Source organism: Polypterus senegalus, chromosome 6 (genome assembly GCF_016835505.1).
Source record: "Polypterus senegalus isolate Bchr_013 chromosome 6, ASM1683550v1, whole genome shotgun sequence".
Classification (NCBI taxonomy): domain Eukaryota; kingdom Metazoa; phylum Chordata; class Cladistia; order Polypteriformes; family Polypteridae; genus Polypterus; species Polypterus senegalus.
Window position 1 is genome coordinate 163,019,730 of NC_053159.1, and position 24,219 is coordinate 163,043,948.

Consider the following 24,219-nt stretch of genomic DNA (forward strand, 5'->3'; position numbering starts at 1 on the left):
ATTAAAAGAGAAAGGCATTGTTTTGTACTCCAGCACAAGCCTCTCCAGTTTCTGCATGCCTGTAGCCAGTGCCGGTACTAGGTTATTTTCTGCCATAGGCCAAGCTTGCTAGTGCGCCAACCGACTGTTCTGGGTCCCCCTTCCTCCCTTACGATCTGCACCCTAGGCGAATGCCTTAATGGTGGCTTCGGCCCTGTCTGCAGCTTGCACCTGAATAACTCTTCACAGGAGAACCCATTGTGGACGTTGGGAGGAAGTTATGCATCAGACTGGAGGAACATGTAGGCCACAGGAGAAAACTGCATATTGGCAGACTGCAATGGAAGTTGTGGGCACTTTTGATTACTTGAGGTCAGAGTGAACAGGCTGTGCTTGGGACACACAAAATGTATGCCAAACTGAAGAGTTTAAAAACCAGGCTTCTAAACAACGTTTTTAGCGAATTTGTCATGTGTGCCTACTTTTACTTAAACCTGTGTTTACTCATCGACCTGAACCATAATTACCATCACTATATTTAAACCTTCAGTCCCCCCCCCAACCCCGTGCAATTAAATGCCTATTTGGACCTTTATACTTCCTGCTATTCATATGAAATCAACTGCTGACACAAAACAAATTGGCAGCTTGCCGTCACCATTCACAGTGGCACCATTTGAAAGTTCAGCACACATAACTGGTTCATTCATTACGTTTAGGACTGACAACTCCAGTGTTGGCCTATTTATACACTCTATTTTTAAGACGCTCAACTGAAATTAAGTACTAAAGGTTTGTGAAGGCCTGACATGCCAAACTGTCAACTGCTGGTGAGTTTAAAGCACATTGAAAGCTGTTGTGGAGGTCTCTTTCTTTCTTTCTTTCTTTCTTTCTTTCTTTCTTTCTTTCTTTCTTTCTTTCTTTCTTTCTTTCGGAGACCAACAGAGGAGCTACTTGGGTAATATTTTCACCCGAATGGCGTGAAGTTTCCCTCTGGGAAAATAAAGTCTACCTAACCTAATCGAACCTAAGAAAAACCCAACCAACAGATTATCTATTAAGCATTGGAAATACTTGTAATAAAGGAAATGCAATGGCTTGATAAAATAGATGTATGCCTTTAAGTACTTAACATATGGTTAAGGGGGCATGTCCTTTTTGGCAGCAGGTCTCCAAAATAAAAAGCAATTGGCAGGCTAGATTTGTAATTTGGGGAACTGATCAACCAGTTATTTTCCAGTGGAGATTATGTGCCACCATAATCTGTTTTCTGACCTCCTTATATATGATGGTTGGATAATTTTTTGTTTCATTTTTAAATTTACTTTTACATTTTATTAAATTTAATTTCCAAAATCCAATGCTGGTTTTCTCATGATGTTTGCTCACCTACTGTTTTGTACACCACATGCTTATGGAGTGGCTACTTATGAAGGTCCTCCTTGTACTGCCACAAAGTGTAAAAGACAGGCAAAAATAAATAAATGCCAGATAGAAGAGCTATCAGTTCAGCTGGTTCGTGCAGCATTAACAAAGTCCATGTGCTTTTTTAAGCCCAAACTTCCCTTCTGCAAAAAGAATGTGCCAAAAACAGACCAGGACATGGATCATAACCTTGAACACAGCAAAATTCAAAATCAGAAGATGAAGAAAACCAGGCAGCAATACCACAAACACTAGGCAGAAAAGGCTTGTTATACAGCAGTTCTTTAGAGGCAAACGTACTGGAACTGCTAGAGACAATCTCAGATGTCACTGAACATGATGTGTTGGATTTTAAAGCTTTATGCTGATGACATAGCCTAGGGGGTATAGTCTTGTAATTAGGACCTGAGTCCAAGCAACAGCAACTCACAATGATGGCAGAAGTGCATAAAAAGTGCCATCAGTGCTAAACAAAGATGATAATTATTAACATATACCTAGATACAATTACTTATAACCATCCAAGATGACTCCTTTCCCTCCAAAACTATCCAAAATGTCAAAATGACATTAAAAAAATACATAAAGAGCAAAAAAAAAAGAATTTTGTGTGAATCCTGGCAAACCTTTGCATGCATTCTGACCAAACTCTTTGAGCTGAAGCTTCTGCTGTGGTATCCTGGCGGGATCTGCATTGGGTTTGCCTCTCTTTTTTTTATTTGTTTGAATGATCGACAGGATAACCGTCTCCTGTACACACAGTCTTTCTGCTCACCTGAAAGCTCTCCAGCAATATATAATATTTTTGAAATATGGTTGTTTTACATTCAGAAAAATATACACTGTACGTTACACCTTTTTTAAATCCACGACAACCACATTAAAGACAGCAATACAGGTTTTTGTTTTGAAAAATGTATTGTAACCAATCGTGGAGTGATGTTCTCGTAACTGCTAATGGTAAACAGGGTAGAAAGTTAACCAATCACGAGCCTGCTCTGTGCACAATTCAAAGGCTCCACCCATATTGTTTGAGGAACAACAACAACAACAACAACAACATTTATTTATATAGCACATTTTCATACAAATAGTAGCTCAAAGTGCATAATAAAGAATAGAAAAATAAAACACACAATAAGAAAATAAAATAAGTCAACATTAATTAACATGGAATAAGAGTAAGGTCCAATGGCCAGGGTGGACAGAAAAGAAAAAAAAAAAAACTCCAGACGGCTGGAGAAAAAAATAAAATCTGTAGGGATTTCAGACCATTAGACTGCCCAGGAAGACACAAGTGCAATGGAATGAGGTGTTAAAAATAAAAGGGTTGGGCTTAGCTAAGAGAGCGAGAAGGCACAAAGGATCACACATTTACACTCTTAGTCACAAAGTAAAACAAATCTGCTGCTTTTTTTTTTTTTTTCACTGTGTGTTCTAAGAAGCTCCACTGTGGCATGAGTGCAATGAAGGTGGGTTTGCTGAACAGATACTTTTATCCAAAGCGACCTACAAAAGAGGTTAACATAATTGAATAAAGATCAGTCTGGGGGACTGTTTGAGTACAAGTGTTTCAGGACATGGGTATAAAAATGATCACCATCAAGTGAAAAGCTCAAATTAAAATACAAGCGAGTTAGAATTCCAAGGTTACAAAACATTTCGCCAAATAAGAGGGTCCTCAAACACTCCTTAAAAGACATCGAGGAAGTCAGAATTTTAAATGGATGTGAGCAGCTCATTCCTCCAGCTCTGAGCCACACATGAAAAGAATCTGGACTGAGATTTGATGCCACAACCAAGTGCCATTCATCAGCAGACCTGAGTGGGTGAGGAGGAACATACAGTAGGACTTACAGGTGTCTCCATATACCCACTGACTACTCTGTAGGCATGCTTCAAGGATTTGTACTTAATATGTGCCGCTACAGGGGCCAGTGTAGTGATCGGAAGAGAGGAGTGACCTGTACTTGCTCTCATGTGGGTTCAAAATCGTATCATTTGTCATTTTTGCCTGTTTTTATTCTATTTATCTATGTTAATCTTACTTTTGTTTTTTATCTACTTTTATACTTTTGTCTTTTTTGGTGGTGGTTACCCAGGAGAAAGGACCACTTGCCAATCACCGGCAGGAACTGCCCTCTGCCCTATAAATATGGAGGGTCTCCTGCAGTTCCTGGCGGTTCATTTTAAATGCTCTAGGGAGTGGCGTGTTTACTTGTGTTTTGCCGTGCTTTGTACCTATTGTGATTATCGGATTTTTGAACCTGTGCTCTTGTATATTCAGAATGTGCTTTCATTGGATTTTCTTTCCTTCCAAGGCAATTTCTTTTGTGATCTACAGAGCTTCTTGTGCCACAGAGATTTTTGTTAAAAAGAAATATTTTATTTACAAAGATTCTTCAAGGCCCTTTTTGTTTCTAGCTGGGATTTTGGTTGTAAATCACCCTCTAGTGGACAGTGTTGGAAACATTTATAGGAGTTATGTGCTTTTGGGACTCCAAGTTCTTGACACCCGCCTCATATGGTTGAACACCAGACATGCCCCTGCATTTTGAACCATCTGCAGCAGTTTGGTAAGACATGCCAGTATTCCTGCCAGCAGAGAGTTGGAGTAGTCCACACATGACGAGACCAAAGCCTGGAGCAGGAGTAGTTCTGCATACTCTGTCAAATACGGTCTGATCCTGGTGCTGTTGTGTAGAGTAAAGAGACCGTAGCAACATTGTCAGTGAAAGACAGCTGTTCTTCAATCACCACCCAAAGGTGGTGACATGATGCAGATCAAATGCCCAGGGCAGCATTCATGCCTCTCAGTTTACATTAATCTTACTGCACATGCGTATTCCAGACAGTGTAAGAAGCCAAAAAGTATTTATTGCCACATTTATTTTGGAGAGTGACCTGCCATTCACATTAACTTAACCCCTCATTGACTTTGTGTTTAAAAAAGAAAGAACTTCCAGAGGAAATGACGGCATCCTCATCCTTATGGGCTCAGAAACGCAACAATAACTTGAAAAGGAGCAGCCTAGGACAGCTGCAAGATATTATTTATAATCGAAAAACAAGGAGGAAATGATGGACTGTGCACTTTACTTGTGTATGGACAGCTTGATCATTACCTGATTTGATTGTTCTCGATCTGTAAGCAGTCGGTGATGCTGTTCTTTCTTCATTTATATTGTTACCCTCTCATTTGTTTATTTGCATGGCTGTTTGGAAACTGAAGCACTTTAAATTGTCCTTTAAATTGTACACATTTTTATCACGAAAATATTGCACTTTTCATTTTCATTACAGTTATTGCACTCGTTAAATATTAATTTATATTTATATACACTACTGGTCAAAAGTTTTAGAACACCTCTGTTTTTCCAGTTTTTCTTCAAAATTAATCAGCTGAAATGCAATGACTAGCCTAAAATGGTGAAACAGTAAGCAGTAAAATGACAGAGGTTTAAATTTAAAGTTTAGGTTAGCAAAAGCTGAAAAAAGAGAAATGTCAGAATATTACAAATGGGCCTTCTTCAGGGAACGACTAACAGGTTACAACCTACAGATGTTCTGCAGCAATTAAAGGAAATTAAGCCTAATAAGTTGAAGCAAACAATTTGCACGGGTGTCCCAACTTCTGTTGATTACTTAAAAACCTTCTGTCTGTCTTAAAATAGAGTTGGAAGAGACTTTGATACTACACAGTCTGAAGTACTACTTGGACAATATTCCAGTGGTTATGGCAGGAAAACAGCAATTTACTAATGAAATAAAACCGAGCACTATTACTTTTAGAAGTGTAGGCCTTCCATTTAGAGAATTTAAAAAAAATTCTAATTCTCAGTGAGTCCAGTGATGTCCTACACAATCCAAAGGAAACTGGAAGAAACTGTGATAGGATGAGACCTGGCAGACCCAAAGTCTCAACCCAATCAGAAGACAAGTTTCTGAGGGTCACCAGCTTGAGTGATCACAGGCGCATCACAGCACAACATAACAGTGCAGGTCGAAAAAAGCAAGTGTCGGTTTTTACTGTGAAGAGAAGACTTTGTGCTGCAGCTTTGACAGGGCGAGAGGCAGTAAGAAAGCCATTCCTTAAAAGGACAAAATAGGGCCTTGAGATACCGGCTGTGGTCTACTGCAGTCTGGAAGAAAGTCTTAGTGTCAATGAATCAAAATTAGAAATCTTCAGTTCATCACTCAGGGTTCTTGTATGATGTTGAGTTATTGAAAGGATGGTTCCTCAGTGTGTGACTCCACCTGTCAAACATGGAGGACCAAGTGTGATGGTCTGGGGGATCTTCTGCAGGAGACAGAGTTGGTGACTTGCACAGAGTGAGTGTCATTCTGAATCATAAAGGTTACCACAGTTTGGCTGTTACATTAGCAAAAGGTGGCTACTTTGATGAATCAAAAATTTGAATACAAATTTTGTACACTTAATGATTCCTTGACTTTTTTTTATTTGCCATTGTTTATTTGTTCTATGCCTTGATTTCATGAAACATTAAAATATTAAACTTTCCATAAAAACTGAAAAAACTGAGATGTTCTAAAACCTTTGACCAGTAGTATATCTATATTAAAAAATGCTAAGGCCTCTCCATCTGTCACATAGTAACTCACAAACTACTGGGGCTAGAACCTTGGTTTTGGTCCTGATTAGGAGCTTATGACCTGATATGTTCTGCAAATTCAAATATTTTTAGAAAGCCGCACCCTGTTGGGATTAAGAAGCTGTGTGATGACTGCCTTCATGGCAGAAAGATAAAAGATAGCAGTGATGTCTGCTGAGTATCAAGCACATCATAAAAGGTGACTAAATGACAAAGCACAACGACAAATAGGGAGATAAGATGCTGACACACAGGACAAGGACGAGTAATTCTGACCATAATTTTAGGTGCCGGCAACCTGGTGGCCATAAATGATGGCATTGTGATCTGTGATTGTATGTTTACAGCAAACTAATAAGAAACCAAATGATAACCACCATATTAACAGAATAAACAACAGTGACATCTGCTGTGTGTCAAGCACATCACAGAAGGTGATTAAGTGATAAAGAATAAAAACCAATAAGCAGACAAGAGGCTGACGCACATGGACAAGCAAAATGTAATCCTGAATATCGAGCAGTTGAACAGCAGACAAATTTGATGGCTCAAAGGGATGCTTGACAAATTCCAGGACACAGAATGCAAGAATGACAGAGAGAAAGAAATGCACAGCGACAACTGAAAAGATCATGAAATACAGGCAGTCCCCGAGTTACGTACAAGATAGGGACTGTAGGTTTGTACTTAAGTTGAATTTGTATGTAAGTCGGAACAGGTACATTATTATAATAAATGCTACTGTTGACCGACTGTAACCAAGTGCTCTGCCAATGAATGATGGAGTTTCACCTCTCTCTGAACTTTTTATTTTCCATGGTGATGGTTTTTCTCTTCTTTACTGTATCACCAGCACTTGCATCAGATTTGTGTTTCTGAGACATTCTTGAAGGGTGAAAACAAAAGGTTAAGATGAGCTCTTCTGCACAGCACTGTACACGCTATGACAGCAGGAAGGCACCCGTCGTCAACACGTCTCATGTACTGACCAGAGACAACTTCCTGCTATGTGTGTAACAGTACAAGCAGGCTTGCTATTGAGAATGAATGGGGCCAGCGAGGGGCAATTCACCATTCGCCCACCACACAGTCACCTCCACTACAGTATGCTGTCTGCAGCGTCCACTCACCGAGAACAAACTCGGTGCGGCCAAAGGCGGGTAGTGAATCACCCACCACCACCCCCATTCAACATGCAGCCTACCAAGGCACACTACAATGCCTACCCCCCACCGCCCCATTCACCCTCAATGGCCTCCGTTCAGCCACAACCAGGTCACCGCTTGCAGCATTACCAGGTGTCTACCGAGAACAAATGGGGGCAGCCGTGTGTGGTGGGAGGGCAGTGAATCGCCCCCCTCCACTCCATCCAGCCTGCATCCTGTCAGGAGTAGTTGCTGCAGCGGCATAGTGGGCTGGCAGTGAACCACCCCACCAAGCCTCCATCCTGCACACGAGCAATAGCCGGGAGCCGCCCAAGGGACACTACACTGCACGAGCAGCGAAATCGCCCCCCTCCAGCCTCTGTCCAGCCACCGCGTGCAGCGTCCTCAGGCCAAAGATGACGGAGCAGCAGTTACTGAGGCACATGCGTCGCAGCTGTGGCCCCGTTTGTAAGTCGTAGGTCGTATATCTGTAACCTGGGAACTACCTGTAGCTGAAACTTCCACTTCTATGAAAGCATTTCCTTAACATCCTTACATCAATGTTTCTTTAAAGACCACCACTTAGCAAAGTTGCATCAATCATGTGGTGAACGGCAAGTCATATTTTGAATTGTTGAAAGCAAAACAGTGTGTTGCCAAAACTGAAAAGTTCTGCTTGCTCTAGATAACACACCAGAGGTAATAAAATGCATTGCAACTTCTAGACAAACTGAAAGAAATAACAATTTCTGAAGCAAAAGAAGTATCTACAGCTCCATATCTTGATGATGGTTTTTACTTGCATTTTATTTTTGGACTGTTGGCCTGCAATTTTTTTTTTTTTCTATTTTCTGTTATTTCAAAAGACATTTTGAACTATTTTCCATGTTGTTTCATTAATGGTAGTTACTTGTAACACTTGCTGTTCCAGCTCCAACAGTTTCAGGCTCTTGGATTTGTCTTGCTTTAACCCCCTAAACCCCTTAACCGACATAATTTGTTGTGATCCACCCAGCCATCCATTTCCTCTTCACATTTTCTCCAGTTCAAGGTCATGGCTTGTCAGATTTTATCCCCACAGAAATGAGCAGAAGAAGAATGAGAGACACCACTTATCAGACATGCTGCTTATTAAGAAAAATTAAAGGTCCAAACTGATGGCAAATTATTACTTTATGTTAAAATATTAGCCAGCGTTGATCTGGGATGCAGACCAGCAGACACTAGGGAGGCGTCAGCAGCTGAAATGGGAAATGCTTAAATGAAGTCCTTAGCTGTGTTGACTGTTGTTATGAAAAGCAACATCAAACCTTTCAAATGTGGACGTGTGCCAGAAGGAAATGAAAAACAGAAGCAACACATCATTTTCTTGTTACCTTCTAGGAGATAAAGTAGCTAAATGATTTTCTGAATTGCATTGGCTTGGCCTTTTGTTACTTTGCTGCTTTTTATAATAGTGAGTGGTAAGTGTGGCACTTGTGGGTCAGAACCAGAATGCCCCATGAGTAAGTGTGGAACATCAGGGTTTGGCTGCAGTATAAGCAATGGAGTGTGTGATGATGCCTATTTCTGGGGGATTGCAGTTTAGGTAGTGAGAGCTGTCACTGAACATGGATGGCTTTGTTTGGACCTTGCCCTGCTCCCTAGTGAAATAATAGAGCGCTAGAAGATTGCCAGACCGACGCCAGGATTAGCACGACATGAAATAATGTGAGTCATTTCTCTTTCAGAGCTGCAGACTGATGAAGCACCAGGCTCCTCCCCTGCAACTCAGGAGCTGATGACAAGACTCGGTTTCTTGCTCGGAGAAGGGATCCCAAGCGCAGCTCGCATACCTATGGAAGACAAGAATGATAAAAAGGTATGCACCGCGTGGCTCCTGCTGCTCCAGCGGGGCGCGCCACTCTGTCTGGGCTTTGGTCAGGATGGGGAGCATAGCTTTCTTTTATGCATTTCTCTGCCTTTGTTTCTGTTTATTGCTTTGGGCTGAAATTTATAAAGAATTTGCCAGGGTGGGGGAGAGAGTACTGGCATCCTTCTGGGCTACAGTGTTTTTTTTATTTTTGGGAAATTTTACTTTGCCAGTTTCCTTCAGTTTTTTCATGTCATGTGTGTTTTATTTTATTCTTTTCTATACTGTGCCCCTTTTAGTCACTTACTATTACCGGGCCCAGGAGAAAGTTGTGTTAATGTATGGCTTGCGAGTAAAGTGTTTGTCTGATGAGATTTAAAAAAAAAACTTGGCATGACCTTAAACAACTGGCTAATTTGAGGGAGTGTGGCTCCTCCAGTCCAAAATTAGAAGTGGTCATGTCGACTTGGCTTTCGGGTTTCTTGAACTCTTTTAATTAGCCCATTGCTTTTGAAAAGTACTAACGTGAGCTGTTTTCAGTTTTATATTTTGCCTTCTCCCTTTTATGTTGCCCTAGTGTTAAAACAAATAATAATAATTTTAAAAAATGTTATGAGGAAGTGCACCCGCCAGTAGTAAACCTCTGCGCACCAATGGATGGAAACAACCTTGTTGGGAGATCACTTATTACACTTGTGTGTTCCCAACAAATAAAAAAACAGACACTGAATGACTGAGGGCATTTTACATGAAGTTTTTGGACCTGACACTTTTATTCCAAGTGATTTACAAATTGTAGGTGTAGGCCAGATGTTTCTGCTAATCCAACCCTGCTAGGTAAAGTGACTTAATCAGGGTCACACAATAAGCCACTGAGGGACATTGAACTGAAAACTTGGTGTTCAAGTTGTGTTTTTGATATTGTATACTAAAAAAGTGAGTTCCAGACAGGCTGCACGAATGTGTCAAGCTATGTATGACCAGTATGTAGATGTTTATGGATCTGTGTATTTTGTTTTATTATTGATTATGTTAATTTTTAATTATTGTTTTTCATGGCTATATATTTTTTGTTGATTTCCTCTGTAATTAGTGATGTATTGTCTCTTAAATGAAGTTCTGTCCCTTGTGGGTGGAACCCCAGGAGACAGGGTGTAGTGATGATGCTGCACAGAGAAGGTGGGGACTGACACAGAGAAAAGTCAGTCGTCGTCACCAGGGGGTGCATGGCTCATAGTGTACTGAGTTGGGCCCTGTTTGGCTGACGGATGGAGCTCTCCATGTAGCTCATGGTGAAAGACGTTTGCCTGAGCTGGAGATTGCAGGTTTGCGACTGGCCACCGACAGTGCAGATCTTCAAACTGAAATCCATCTGTCGGAGAACTCCATCAGCCACAAAGAATCCGTCTCTAAACACTGTGAGCAGTGCACCTCCTGGTGAAGCCGGCTGATCTCTCTCTGTGTTAGCCCACACCTCTCCGGGCGTCATCACACCTGAGCCCTCTCTAAATTGTCAAGAGTGCAAGTCCCACCCTAGTTGCCATTTGTCTGAGTTTGAAGAGCTGCAATGTGGTCAACTGTGAGAGGCTGAACCTGCAATCAGAGCCCGCTCAGAGTCAAGCACCTTGTAGCTAAAAGTAGGGCTCTAACCATCAGCCGTGCAGAGCCCGTCTCTAAATAGTGTGAGCGGTGTGCCAACTGGTGACGTCACTATACAAGTCCACCCTGATGTCAACATATTCTTCTTCTTCCTGTCATGTAATTGACTTCTGCAAATTGCTTCAGTCAGCAAATGTTGCTTCTCTTGTTTTTCTCTCTGCAATGTCTCTGTCTCTTTTAGCCATTATAAATAGCAGACATGACCTACAAAACAAAACTGAACAGCACTGAGGACACAAGATGCGTTTCCTGTTGAAAGCCTTCTGTGGTTTGTGGTTAAAATCACAATTTATTTAGAATAACAGACGCCCAAAGATCTATAAAAAATAAGAAACATGCTATTATTTCAATTGTGCAAAAGGGGTAGTTGTACCCTAAAACTCACTAGCGCCTCCCACAGGGTCAGACCATGTTTTATACCCGTTACTCTTTGATCCTGACTGTGATACATATTTTTGAAGCTTAATATATGGATAGATATTTAAGAAATTTGGCTCTCTCAATGTGTGATTAAAAAATAAATAATTAAAAAAATGTCAGTCATGTGGGCTGTGCAGAGATCAGGGAAAGCTTAAGAGGTGGTGTTATATTAACTACCAGCTGGAATCTGTGAAGCTTGATTCATGATTGCACTTACTCCAGAGTTAGTCAGCCCCACTTTTGTGTCTAATGGTCCGTGTGAGGAATATTCACCGGGTGGTGTAGAGTTGCCCTCATTTTTTAAATAGCACAATTACTAGTAAAGAAATTTGTCCTAAGACACTATTCAAATGCAATGTGGAACACAGGTAAAAGAGTGCAATTAAATGCCAGAATGCAGAATAGCAAGTGTAGTGAATGGAGGGTTAAATGTTAAAGCTGGAATAAAGCTACAGTGTTTGAGGAGAAATTGGCGCATAGTCAGTTATATATGTTTAAAGTTCATCCTCACCTGAAAGTGAGGGCCACAAAGGTAAATTGTCAGAGTTTGACAACCCTGAAATGCAACAGACTATACCACTGGACTTTAAACTGAAAGGCTGTCTGCTTACTTGTCATGATACTTCACCCACCAGATCTCCAAATGTAAGACGTATCCGTGAACAGTTGTGGGCTCTGTATTTGTAAAGACCTTCAGAATGATTATCATAATACAAAGGTGTTACATAAAATGGAAAATGTTTGTATTTGTTACAAAGACAGAAAGATTTGCATGCCCACTTCTCCAGTGTCATGAAGTGAGTTCATTCCAAATAGTGAAAAAGGCTTGAGGCTTCTTAAAAGACACAAAAACCAGATCACACCTATCCTAGCTTGCCTGGTATAGGCCTGACCCCAGCTATCCTGATCTCCCATCTTCATAGGCTGTTTTCAACCTACACAGGCCCAAATAGGAGAAGTGGCATCAAAAGTTCAAAATATCTCTTTAAATGACCCAAAATACTCAACGATATTTAAAAAATACCCTTTAAAGGAGAGAATCCTTAAAAACCTTTGGAAGGACAAGGCTGATAAATTATCTATACTAATAAAAGGCAAGGCCCTAACTGACTGACTGACTGACTGAGTGACTGACTGACTGACTGACTCACTCACTCACTTACTGACTCATCACTAATTCTCCAACTTCCCATGTAGGTGGAAGGCTGAAATTTGGCAGGCTCATTCCTTAAGGCTTACTTAGAAAAGTTAGGCAGGTTTCATTTTGAAATTCTACGCGTAACGGTCTTAACTGGAACTTACTTTCGTCCATATATATGGCCATAGCCTGCAGCTCAGTCGCCGTGTAAGGTGGAGTTGCGTCCCGCATCATCATGCCTCCCACGTAATTGAGTGCCTGCCCATATAAGCTTAAATATTCGCTGGTGAAGGACTGTGCTAATGCAAACGAAGATGAGATGGTGAGGGAGACATGCTGCCGCTACACATTCACAGGTGAAGGACTGTACTTAGCATATTCATAAGTGCAGCTACTGCTGAAACCCTCTGACGCTGAGCAAGCCTTTGTACACATATCAATAGGAAAGCAAGGTGTGAAGCTTAAGTTTAAATTATGTTCATAGACACGCTGCCGCTAAATATTCACAGGCAAATCCACAACTTAATATCGGGAATGCCTGTTAAACATCTTAGATTCACGAGTACCGATTTGGGTAGTGATTACTTCGATGATTGAAACCTGTTCAAAAAACGCATTACACAATTGAGAAGGCATCAAAAGAATATGAAGCAAGTGATGCATACAAGCATATTCATAAGTGCAGCTACTGCGAAACAAAGCACGGTGTAAACCTAAAGTTTAAATTAAGTTCATAGACAGGCTGCCGCTGGCGTTTGTCATGCCTACGACGAATACGATATTCACGAGATACAAGTTTAATGAGAAGACGCAGGGTATTAACGAGACTTTTGATCACTTTGTAACGGAGTTAAAGTTGCTGGGGAAGGACTGTGCTTATGCAAACGAATAGGAAAGCAGGGTGCAAAGCTTAACTTTAAATTAGGTTCATAGACACGCTGCTGCTGGCGTTTGTCATGCCTAAGACGAATAAGATATTTGCGAGATACAACTTTTAAGTGCCGGGTCTGAGCTAATATTAAATAAAGCCGTGGACATCACAAGATTGCACGAGATAGCACAAGTACAGCTGAGAAGCTTCGATGCATGTACTCCGAGTGGCTCACGTGAACTGACTTTGCAGGACTGGGAAAGGTTAAATTAAGTTCATAGACACGCTACCGCTAAATATTCGCAGGCAAATCCACAACTTAATACCGGGAATGCCTGTTAAACATCTTACATTCACAAGTCCTGATTTGGGTAGTGAACACTTCGATGAATGAAACCTGTTATCTTTACAGCGTTTGACAAACACGGAATATAACTTGAACACAACACATCCTCCAAATACGAAACCTGTTTGAAAGAAATAATGATAATCAAATCCTTGATGCCAGCAACACTCATATCAGTCACAAAACAATTACATTGACAATCATGTTACGTTATTTTTAAAATGTTTTCTTTTTCATAACTTCTTTAACACACTACTTCTCCGCTGCGAAGCGCAGGTATTTTGCTAGTTGATAGATAAAGCTCTTTATTTATAATATTCAAAAGAAGTACCATAATTCCAGAAAAGCACAAATCAGTACATAAAGGGTTTTACAGCAAATCCCAAATTTCAATCCAGTAATCAAGAAGCATATGTACCAGGTTGGTTCTTGTGCTGCGTACAATCCAGTAACAGAAACCTATAAATAAAGTGGACTAAGCTTGTTTGTAAAACACAAGAAAATTAACACAGGCATTGTGCTTTTTTGGATCTATAGTAGCCGATAATGACGTTTAACTCTTTTGTATTCAGTTTAATGACGTCTGAGCGTTTTACCAAAGAACTCCAGATTACTTACGCATGTAAATGCAGATTATTAAGAAGCCAGGTTTCTGCCTTCACCGGGTTATTCACCCTATCCCGATTATGTGTGTGCATGTAAACACACTGAAAGAAGGACAATAAACCACTGGAGAATTCGCTTTTCAACCTCACAATAGATAGGATGGAGGCGGTCCTTCAGCCAGGATGTCAGGGTGGCTCCGCCTCTTAGGGTTCCACCCTCAAAACGCAAAGAACTTAATTAAACATAAAAGGTCAACACTAACAATTTAAATGATGAAACAAAACATACTGAAAGAAAAAATATTTTAACTCAAAAAAGCTAAAACTACAAACATAACTAAAAAACATAATCAACATTAAAAGGCAAGTAACATTAGAAAAATTAAAAAAAAAACTGTTAATGAACTTCAGCCAGATTAAAACCCAGGCTAAACTATAACACCCAGAAATGTGTCTCAACTCTTTGTGTGCATTTGAAGGCAATATACAGCCACCATTCATTCATTTTTCTAAGCCCCCATTTCTTCCATTCAAGGGTTCAAGTACTCATTCTTTATTTTCCAGCATTAATTTGACATTTAACATAGCACACTGTACATTACATACTTTTATTTAGCTAGCAGTTCTTTCTAAAAGAAGTCACAAGTGGATGGTATTCTGCCTTGTGTCATGTGACATTTGGCGCTCCAGCTCACATTCCACGTTAGTATTAGAGCTGAACTTTGTGGCAGCCTTCTTGTTTCCAGCTGAATATTTTGACCCCTAGAGTGCCTTTACCTGTGTAGCACTTGGCACTATTTATATAAAGACATGTTTCTATAACCGGAGCCCTGTAACTCAAGTGACTTTTAGATAACAGTAAAATGAAAATGTAAATTATGGAATTTCAGAATCTATGAATTAATCAAGCAGTTAATTAATTACAGTAATGATTGTACAACTGAACCAAACGACGGCTTCTAAAACTGCACAACATGAATCTATTAGCTAGACAATCATTGCATAAGTTATGTGTAATTGAGTTTGAGCTCAGGAAATTAATTAAATATGTTCCAGCTAGTTGATCTTCAAATATAAGTTTGGGAAACTTATTTGATGAATATAAATGCTCTGAAGCAGAAAATTACTACATTGCTTGAAATTAAAAAGCACCTACTGCCATTTGTGTACTAGTGCAGTGTTTGTTGTTTTCAGATATTTCGATTTTTACGCCCACCATCTACATGAATCTTTAGGATAGAGCGGAAAGGTGGACAAACAACGGCCGATGACGCAGCTGCATATGGCCCTCCGGATACTCATGATACTCATATTTTTTACATATTAATTACTCCATGTAGTTTGTAATAATGGCCAAGAAAAAGTTTGTTTTTGTGGAGAACTGACATACCAAAGTTTCTGATAGACCGTAGCTCAATAGTGACCAATTCTGGACAACAGCAAATTATTTTAAAAATGTCTGTGAAAGCATCTCACGTCTCTTGTGTTCCATAATCCACGCATCAAGTCATTCAGTTGTTTGCTTACAATGGACAAAATGCATGCATTTTTTGCTAAAATATAGTTAAATAAGTAACTCAGAAAAATGAAAGTAGTCCATAAACAGGAAGCCCTCTCACATGGGATCGTGCTTTTGAAATGAAGACAGGACTCTTGACCAGTGAATGAAGGAGAGAGTCAGGGTGTTTAATTCAAAAGCACAATCCTGTGTGTTCCTATTTAAGGACTACTTTCATTTTCCAAAGTTAATTATTTTACAGTGTTTTAGCAAAAAAATGCAGGCGAGTTGCACATTGTGAGCATACAACTGGATGACTTGACGTGTGGACACGCCTAATGAAAGATTTTTTGATAGACATTTTTGAGATTGTTTGCTGTCGTCCAGCTTTGGTCACCATTGGCTTATATTATATCATAAATTTTTTTATCTTGTCGGTCTCCACGAAAACATGAAATTTAAATTTTTTCTTGGCCATCACTACAAACTACATGAGTTAATAACATTTTGGAAGCTTTTGTGTACTTCAAACACTTCATTGCCAACTCGAAAGAGTAGAATCGTTATTCCCCAGATCCCAGGTGAGCTCATTTCAATTTTGGTATAGCACTATCAATTAATCTTTTTGTGCATTTTTCAAAATTTGCAATAATTAAAGTGAGTGGCAAAAGGCAAACCCCTTTTTCCTAATTTTAATTTTTTGAACTGTGTTCAAACAGAAGGGTTAACTGCAAAAGACAAGCAGCTTAGAAAGTTGAATTTGGGAATCTTGCTTTTGGACTTTAGGCACCACAAAACAGATTTTGCAATTTTTGCTTTGGTTTTTGTGCTTGCCACTTGAGTGTGGATGTGTCTTGTTTTGGGCCTGATGCTTCCTCAGTGGTCTCTGTCGCTCCATAGTCTCAAAGCAGTTTAATCAAATTCACAGAGTGGGAGCTTGTGCAGATTGTCAGTGTTTATGCAGGCAAGAGTGAGACTGAGGGACAATGAACTCCATGCTCCAGATCGGGATGAACATTTCATGGAGTAGGCATGGTGGAAAGTAAATCTGATTTAATGGAACAAATCCGTAATCTAACACGCTAACTCACAATCGGGCAAGATGTCTTGTGCAAAATAATGATATAAAGATCAATTACTGCAAGGCACAAAATGTAAACTGAATTCAAAAACAAGCAGAAGGTCAAAATGACAAAATCCAAACAGTTACACCAAAAACAATCTAAAAAAAAAGCAAAAGTCAACAAATACTCAAACATAAGAAAGCCCAAATCACTAAACAAAGTGTGCTGAACGTTGGGTTTTGCAGTGATGTGATAAATATAAGCACCTGCCAAAACCTTTCCTAAAAATTAGTGTCTACTGCTAGAAACCTGAACGACAACCACAACAAAATGTATTTCTACAGCATATTTTTATACAAGGCACATAGCTCAAAGTGCTTTAACAGCAGGATGTCAAAAAAAAATTGCAAGCAAAAAAAGGAAAATCAACACATTTGAAATACAACCCCAATTCCAAAAAAGTCTTGACACTGCTTAAAATGTAAATAAAAACAGAATGCAATGATTTGAAAGTTTTATAAACCCATATTTTATTCACAATAAAACATAGAAAACATATCATACTTTGAAGTGAGACATTTTACTATTTCATGAAAGATATTAGCTCATTTTCAATTTGATGACAGCCACATGTCTCAGAAAAGTTGGGATGGGGGCAACAAAAGGCTGGAAAAGTAAGTGGTACCAAAAAGAAACAGCTGGAGGAACATTTTGCAACTAATTAGGTTATTTGGCAAGAGGTCAGTAACGTGACTGGTATATAAAAAGAGCATCTTAGAGAGGCAGAGTCACTCAGAAGTAAAGGTGGCCAGAGGTTCACAAATCTGCAAAAAACTGTGCCAACAAATTATGGAACAATTTTAGAATTATTCTTCTCAACATATAATTACAAGATTTTGATTATTTCATCTTGTACATTAGATAATTTCATCAAAAGAGTCCAAGAATCAGGAGGAATCGCAAGGGACAAGGCCAAAAATCAATATTGAATGCCCATGATCTTCAGGCCCTCAGGCAACACTGCATTAAAGCAAGCCATGGAAATCATTGCATGGGCTCAGGAACACTTCCATAAACCATTGTCTGTGAACACAGCTCAATGTGGCATCCACAAATACAGTTTAAAGCTCTATCATGCAAAGAAAAAGACATATGTGAAAATGATCCCGAAATGCCGCCATCTTGTCCGGGCCAAAGTTCATTTAAAATGGAGTGAGACAAAGCAGAAAACTGTTTTGTGGTCACACAAGTCGAAATTTCAAATTGTTTTTGGAAAACATGGACACCGCAACTTTCGGACTAAAGAGGAAAGGAACCATTTAGCTTGTTATCAGCACTCATTTCAAAAGCTTGTATCTCTGATGGTATGGGGAGGGGGGGCATTAATGCCTATGGAATTGTCAGTTTGCACATCTGGAAAGGCACCATCAATGCTGAAAGGTATATATAGGTTTTAGAGCAACATATGCTCCCATCCAGATGACTTTTTTTTCAGGGAAGGCCTTGCATATTTCAGCAAGGCAATGCTAAACCACATACTGCATCTATTAGAACAGCATGGCTTTGTAGTAGAAGAGTCCGGGTGCTAAACTGGCCTGCCTGCAGTCTAGACCTTTCACCAAATTGAAAACAAAACAAAACAAAAAATACGAAAAAGAAAGCCCAGGACTGTTGAGCAGCTAGAATTCTATGTCAGACAAGAATAGGACAACATTCCTCTCCCAAAAGTCCCGCAGCTGGTCTCCTCAGTTCACAGATGTTTACAGACTGTTCTTAAAAGAACAGGGGATGCTACACAGTGGTAAACATGGCCCAGTCCCAACTTTTTTGAGATGTGTTGCTGCCATCAAATTCAAAATGACCATATTCTTTTCATAAAATGGTAATTTTCTCAGTTTAAACATTTGATGTGTTTTCGATGTTCTTTTGTGAATAAAATGTGGGTTTATGAGATTTGCAAAACATTGCATTCTGTTTTTTTATTTAAATTTTTCACAGAGTTCTAACCTTTTGGGAATTGGGGTTGTAAATAAGTATATGAATAAATAAATGAAATACCAAAATTAGTAAATAAGAATGAATCAGTACATACTTAAGTAGTACAGGTATAAAATTAATAGATTGTGTGGAGGATGGAGGCGGTAAGCAAGAACCAGGAAAACCAAAGAAAATTTGCTGTGCCAACCGGGCCACCCCATTAATGCAATTGTCCAAAAAAGTAGAACAGAAATAAGAGCGTGGTGGTGCACCTGAAAACAGGCGTAAAATCTGCCCCTTCAGCCTCAATGGCTTTTCTGAACAATCAGCTCTCTTGAGCGGGGCTGTGCTGGGAAGCTTGTGCATATGGGACGAAGTTCCATTAGCTGAGACTCCATCCTTCATGAGCCCTCGGCTTTAGACCATCCCAACCTTAAGGGGCGTGGCCTACCTGTATGGGGGTGTGGCTGAGTTACCTTCCATGGGCAGTTTCTCTGAGCGAGGAAAGTGAAAAGAGAAGATACAGTTAGCTTTGAAACCCCCTCCTTTCCCTGTGGGTTATTGCATTTCTGGTCTGAGCCTGGAATGTGATACTCAGGTGCCCATATGTGACAATAGGTGGATTTGTTTTTAAGTCTCTCGTGATCATAAAGGTCAGTCTAATGGTATGCTCAGATGGCCAGGGAGGACAGGAAAATTAAAAACTCCAGCTGGTGAGATGCTGGAGGAAAAAAATCTGCAGGAGTTCCAAGGCTAAAAGACCACTCAGACCCCACTGGGCATTATAGTTATTGGGTAGGTCAGAATTGCCGACTTGGTTGCTGATCTCGTCATCAGACCATGCCAATTTACACAACTGAAAATCACTGGACATGTCACATTAAGCAACTGCATGCCAGCCTTCCAGCACTGTCATGCTTGCTCCTTTTTGTGACAGTCAATAGCATGCTGCCTCATAAAGCCAGTGCTATTCGAAGGGTTAACGGGTTTGGAGAGTTCAGTCACATTTTTAATGTTCCTTTTTTTTCCCTTGCTCTGTTGTGGTACGTAAAACACGAGAAACCAGGCGGTCAAGCTTCTCTTCTGTTTGTGAGGTCTACAACACTTGTCTTCCTTATTCCTTGTTGTTGCGTGATATGAATTGTACTTCCACAACAGAACCAGTGGGTTGTTTTTGTCGGTTAATTTATGAAGTGATTTTGGGGTTTTTTGGCAGGTGAAACAGGGAAAAATAAATTTAGGAAAACAACTAAGTCAAAAAGGAAGTGAGTGAGCACAAGTTTGAGAAGTGCAAGCGCGGAGAAGGATGGCTAGAGCTCTGTGCGTAGAGAGTTAGAGAGGGACTGTGAAGTGCAAACTACTGGGAAGAGATGTCCAGAAATGCTGATCAGTTATAAAGTAGCAGTGAAGGCGGAAGGTGGCTGCCAGAACTAAAGGAACAGTCCTGAAGGAAGCCTGTACGGGCCTAGCTGTGTATGAAGCTGCTCCTGTGTAGTTGGCTTGAGGCAACAGTAGCCATGTGCATGTTGTTGGGGTCTGACCTGAACTCTCTGACGAGCTGACTTTGTGTGACGTTCTGGGTTAGTACCATTCCTCCACGGTGAACTAGAGGTTGGGTTTTAACGCACTCTAGAAAGTGACTAACTGATTTTATTTGGCACTTGTGCTTTTAATAGAGTTGCTTCAACTTTATTTATTCATCACAAGACACTTGTTTTAAGAAGCACTATGGACATTTTAATGCTGTTTGAAATAAACACACTACACTTTTTTTGCGCTTTAAAATCTTGTCAGTCTCCACACTTGCTACTGATCCATATGCGGTCTACAAAATGCCATCGGTCGTTGGCACGGGGCATCACACCGCTATGACTAAATACAAAATCAAGCCTGTCGAGGAGTGGATTAATTAGAGTGAGTCACATCGCACGACTGACTTCACAAGAGTGGCCGCCGACTGCCTGTGACTCTCTGAGATTATGTAAATGAAGGCTACTGCTGAAAATCGCTGGAAGGGTCATCAAATGTGACATGTCCGTTACACAGATGTGCGTAAGTAGTTACTATTGTGTTTTGACTTCATCCTAGAAGAGTAGATGTAATTTGTCTCATTGAGAGTTGGAGCTTCCACCACCTTTCCAGCATCAGAGTCGGATCAGATGATGAAGTCTAACACCAAAATGTACATCCTAAGCACTAGCTGCAACCGCACAGAGATTTTCTTTGTTTATAATAAGGACACTTGGATGACCAGGAAGTGTACTGTGCTGATCTTTTATCCCATTGTGACCATGAAGTCACACCATGCGCCTACGGGTGGCGCTGCATAGTAATGTAGTAGCGGCTCCTACTGAAAATGGCAACACCAGGGGAAAAGGAAGATGCTATTGGGAGAATCCTGTAATGCCAGAAGTGTATTCTCTAACCTAAATACACAAAAGGTAGGATATAAATTTTTACAAAAAAAGAGTTCAGGGAAAGTGTGTAAAAAATAATAAATGCAAAAAAGAACGATGTATAATAAATACAGAAGATTGCACTAAGCAATGAGCGTTAGTTAGCACTGGACTTCCATAGCAGGAGTGGAGCCAATAATTCACAAAAGGGCGAGCTAAAGGCAAATCTCCAACCAATCTCTTGAAGTAAAGGAGGAGCTGGGGGCGGAGCTCCAGTCTGATCCTGATAATTCTGTTTTTTATTAATTATTGATACACCTTTGAACTTAGTTTGTTCCAAACAGTATAACTTACTGTTTTTCAGTAATGTACAAATCCAAATCCTATTATTTGATATCATCTACTGTTCTGCACTTGTAATATTTCTATTACACTATTGTATTGTATTGCATATTACTAGTGTTCTGTGTATTGTATTGTATTTGCCCCGTTTTTGACGCCCACTCCATGCCCAACCTACCTGAAAAGGGGTCTCTATTTGAACTGCCTTTCCTGAGGTTTCTTCTATTTTATTTTCCCTACAAGGGTTTTTTTTTGGGGAATTTTTTTTCTTGTCATCTTAGAGAGTCAATGCTGGGGGGCTGTTAAATGGCAGGGCCTGTTAAATCCCATTGCGGCACTCCTTGTGTGATTTTGGGCTACACAAACATGAATTGTGTATTGTATTGTATTGTAATGTTTTTCCATATTTGTTTCTTAATTGATTAAAGGTATTATCTTGAGTGAAGAAATTTTTCTTATTGCTGGAAGCAAAATCACATTTGAAAGGGGCAGTAAGAAACGTTGTAGGATTAAGGGTTCAAAGAGGCACAGGTTAGCATACCTGATGTCTGTGAGGGTTTGCTTGTAGCTTGGGGGAGCACATGCACACGTGTGCGAAAGGTGGAGAAAACATGAAGTATTTTTTGGTAAGGGACACGTGTCACAGTTGGCAAGTGCTGCTGTGTGTCCCTGGATTTGGATATTCCTCTTGTATTGTTGCCTGAGCATAAAATTAGAGGCTATACACTAGAGGATGTCGTTTTGCCAATATCTGCAAGTAAAGAGAAACAGGGTGTGTGTAAGTTAAAGCCTCCAATTTATGGTATATTAGAGGAGACACTCCATCTTGATTACTGGACCATTTAGGGTGGAAGATGAAGTCTTACTTCATCTGGAGTCTCACATAGCACTTGTTGTGTTGCGTGTTTGGGGGCCCAAGCCATTGAATATGGGGTTTTTGATTATGTTCACATTCCATGCATCTTTGGTGAATATTTAGCATTCTAATTGCACTGTTGGAATTGGCAAGCAAAGTTGTACTTTCCAAATATCACCTTTGTGAATTGGGGTTTGGGATTATATTATGTGAGCATGTGCTAAGGAAAGAAGCACACATTGGTGTTCCGTTTAGTTCTACTTTGAGAAAGTTAGGTTGAGGGTTCGGATTTCATGACAAGGTTGCTTTACCGTGTCAAGTTAGCACCCAGGGAGGTGCAGTTATATTACAAATGTTTGTTGTAAAAGCACCCAAGTCTGTCTAATTGTCAGCCGGCATTTACTGCCTTCAGCTACCTTGCTTTCTTTAATCAAACATGACATGCTCTGTTTTGTATCATACGCTGCTGAGTGCAGCTCTCAAGGTTATCCTCAAGTCTCCTGATAACCGGGCTGAGTGCTTGTAAAATCAGGGCACCACCCACCAGCTAGGAAGGGCTTCCTGTCTTACTGCCTGACAGCGCATATCACGTCATCCAGCACCAGAGTAAAATCAAATGGGCAACAATGTTCATTACAAAATCTTTACATTTTGTTAAAATATAATTTAATGAATATTCACTAGTGAATATTTATGGCACAGTGTCCTAACGTTAAGCAAGCATTCTACTCATCTTGATGTCTACCGTATATACTCTCATATAAGTCGGGTCTTGAAACCTGAAAAATCAATCATAAAATCAGACCTCAATTTGTACGCCCATTCAAAAATGCAACACTTAAATTTTTTTTTTTAACTCTTCTTGCCTCCTCCAATCTCGCATCAGTTTCTCAGACACATCGAATTTTGTTGCAGCAACACAGTTACCAATTTCTATTGCTACTTCAACGTTGTTTAATTTAAAACCAGCTTCATATTTCCTTCTGATCGAACGCTCCATCGTAGATAAGGGATGCTCTTACAATAAAAGTGTATGAGGGTGTGAGATACCAAAAACACAAATCAGTGCAAACGTTGCCCTCGGAATAGTTTGGGTGTTACCGTGTGGTCACATAGGCACAATACATAGGAAAACAAGGCAGTGTGCTCCGTGGTCTTCTCTCAGGTGGGCGTTAGCATATTATAATCTCTTGTACTAATAGCGTGAGTTTTCCGCATTCAACTTATACGACTGACATTATAAAATACCGGAAATTATACGGTAAAATAAAGTCCCGACTTATCTGCGGGAGAACTTATCAGCCAGTATATACGGTAATTATGCAAGATGTCAAGGTTATTTGAGGTACCCTAAATGCTTGGCTGTATAGACTAGGGCTGCACAATTAATCATTTATTGTGATTACAATTAAAATTGCCGCAATATACTAATCGCTGCAAGTGCCGATTACTGCTTTCATTTATTGCTCTCACCATGTCAGAAATTGAACTTTCTCACTTACAGTCTGCTGTAAGCAGCAAATGAGTGTTGTAATTGAGCACAGACACGTTTATTAGGCGCGAGTGCACTGGTGAATTGGAGACACTCCCAGCTTATAGTGATTGCGGCTACTGTGATAAACGCATTTGTGGAGTCTGATCCGGAATATTATCGTCTAAGAAAAGTGCGCTTCTTTCTCATGTTTGCAGCAGTCTCCAGACAAATTGAAAATTGAAAGATAATGTTAATCCTTATTGATATTATTACTTATTATTTGGCGACTCACAACATTTGAGATACAATTGATTACGTTTCTATTGTTGTTCTTGCTTGGAGCATAGACAGGTTAATTGACTTACTCATGGTCACACTGTGTCAGGAGAGGGATTTGAACCCACAAAGTCACTGTTTGAAATCCAAAGCCTTAACCATTATGCCCCACTCCCCGTCAACCCTAAAATTATGTAGCACCTTTCATAGTAACCATTGAATTCTGCCTTCCTGAGGTGTACTTAATTTTGGCCAAGCATTTAGTTAATGAGGAAGCTCCCAC

At 40.0% G+C, this 24,219-nt stretch overlaps 1 protein-coding gene across 4 annotated transcripts in view; it reads left to right on the plus strand.

Annotated features, from left to right (window-relative positions):
• LOC120531758 (protein TANC1-like) overlaps positions 1-24,219 on the plus strand; it is a 539,293-nt gene that overhangs the window by 266,517 nt on the left and 248,557 nt on the right. For all 4 annotated transcript variants that reach the window (XM_039757454.1, XM_039757458.1, XM_039757456.1 and 1 more), the window contains exon 6: positions 8,893-9,023. In XM_039757454.1, coding sequence (XP_039613388.1) covers positions 8,893-9,023 — 131 coding nt within the window. The remainder of the gene's footprint in view (positions 1-8,892; positions 9,024-24,219) is intronic.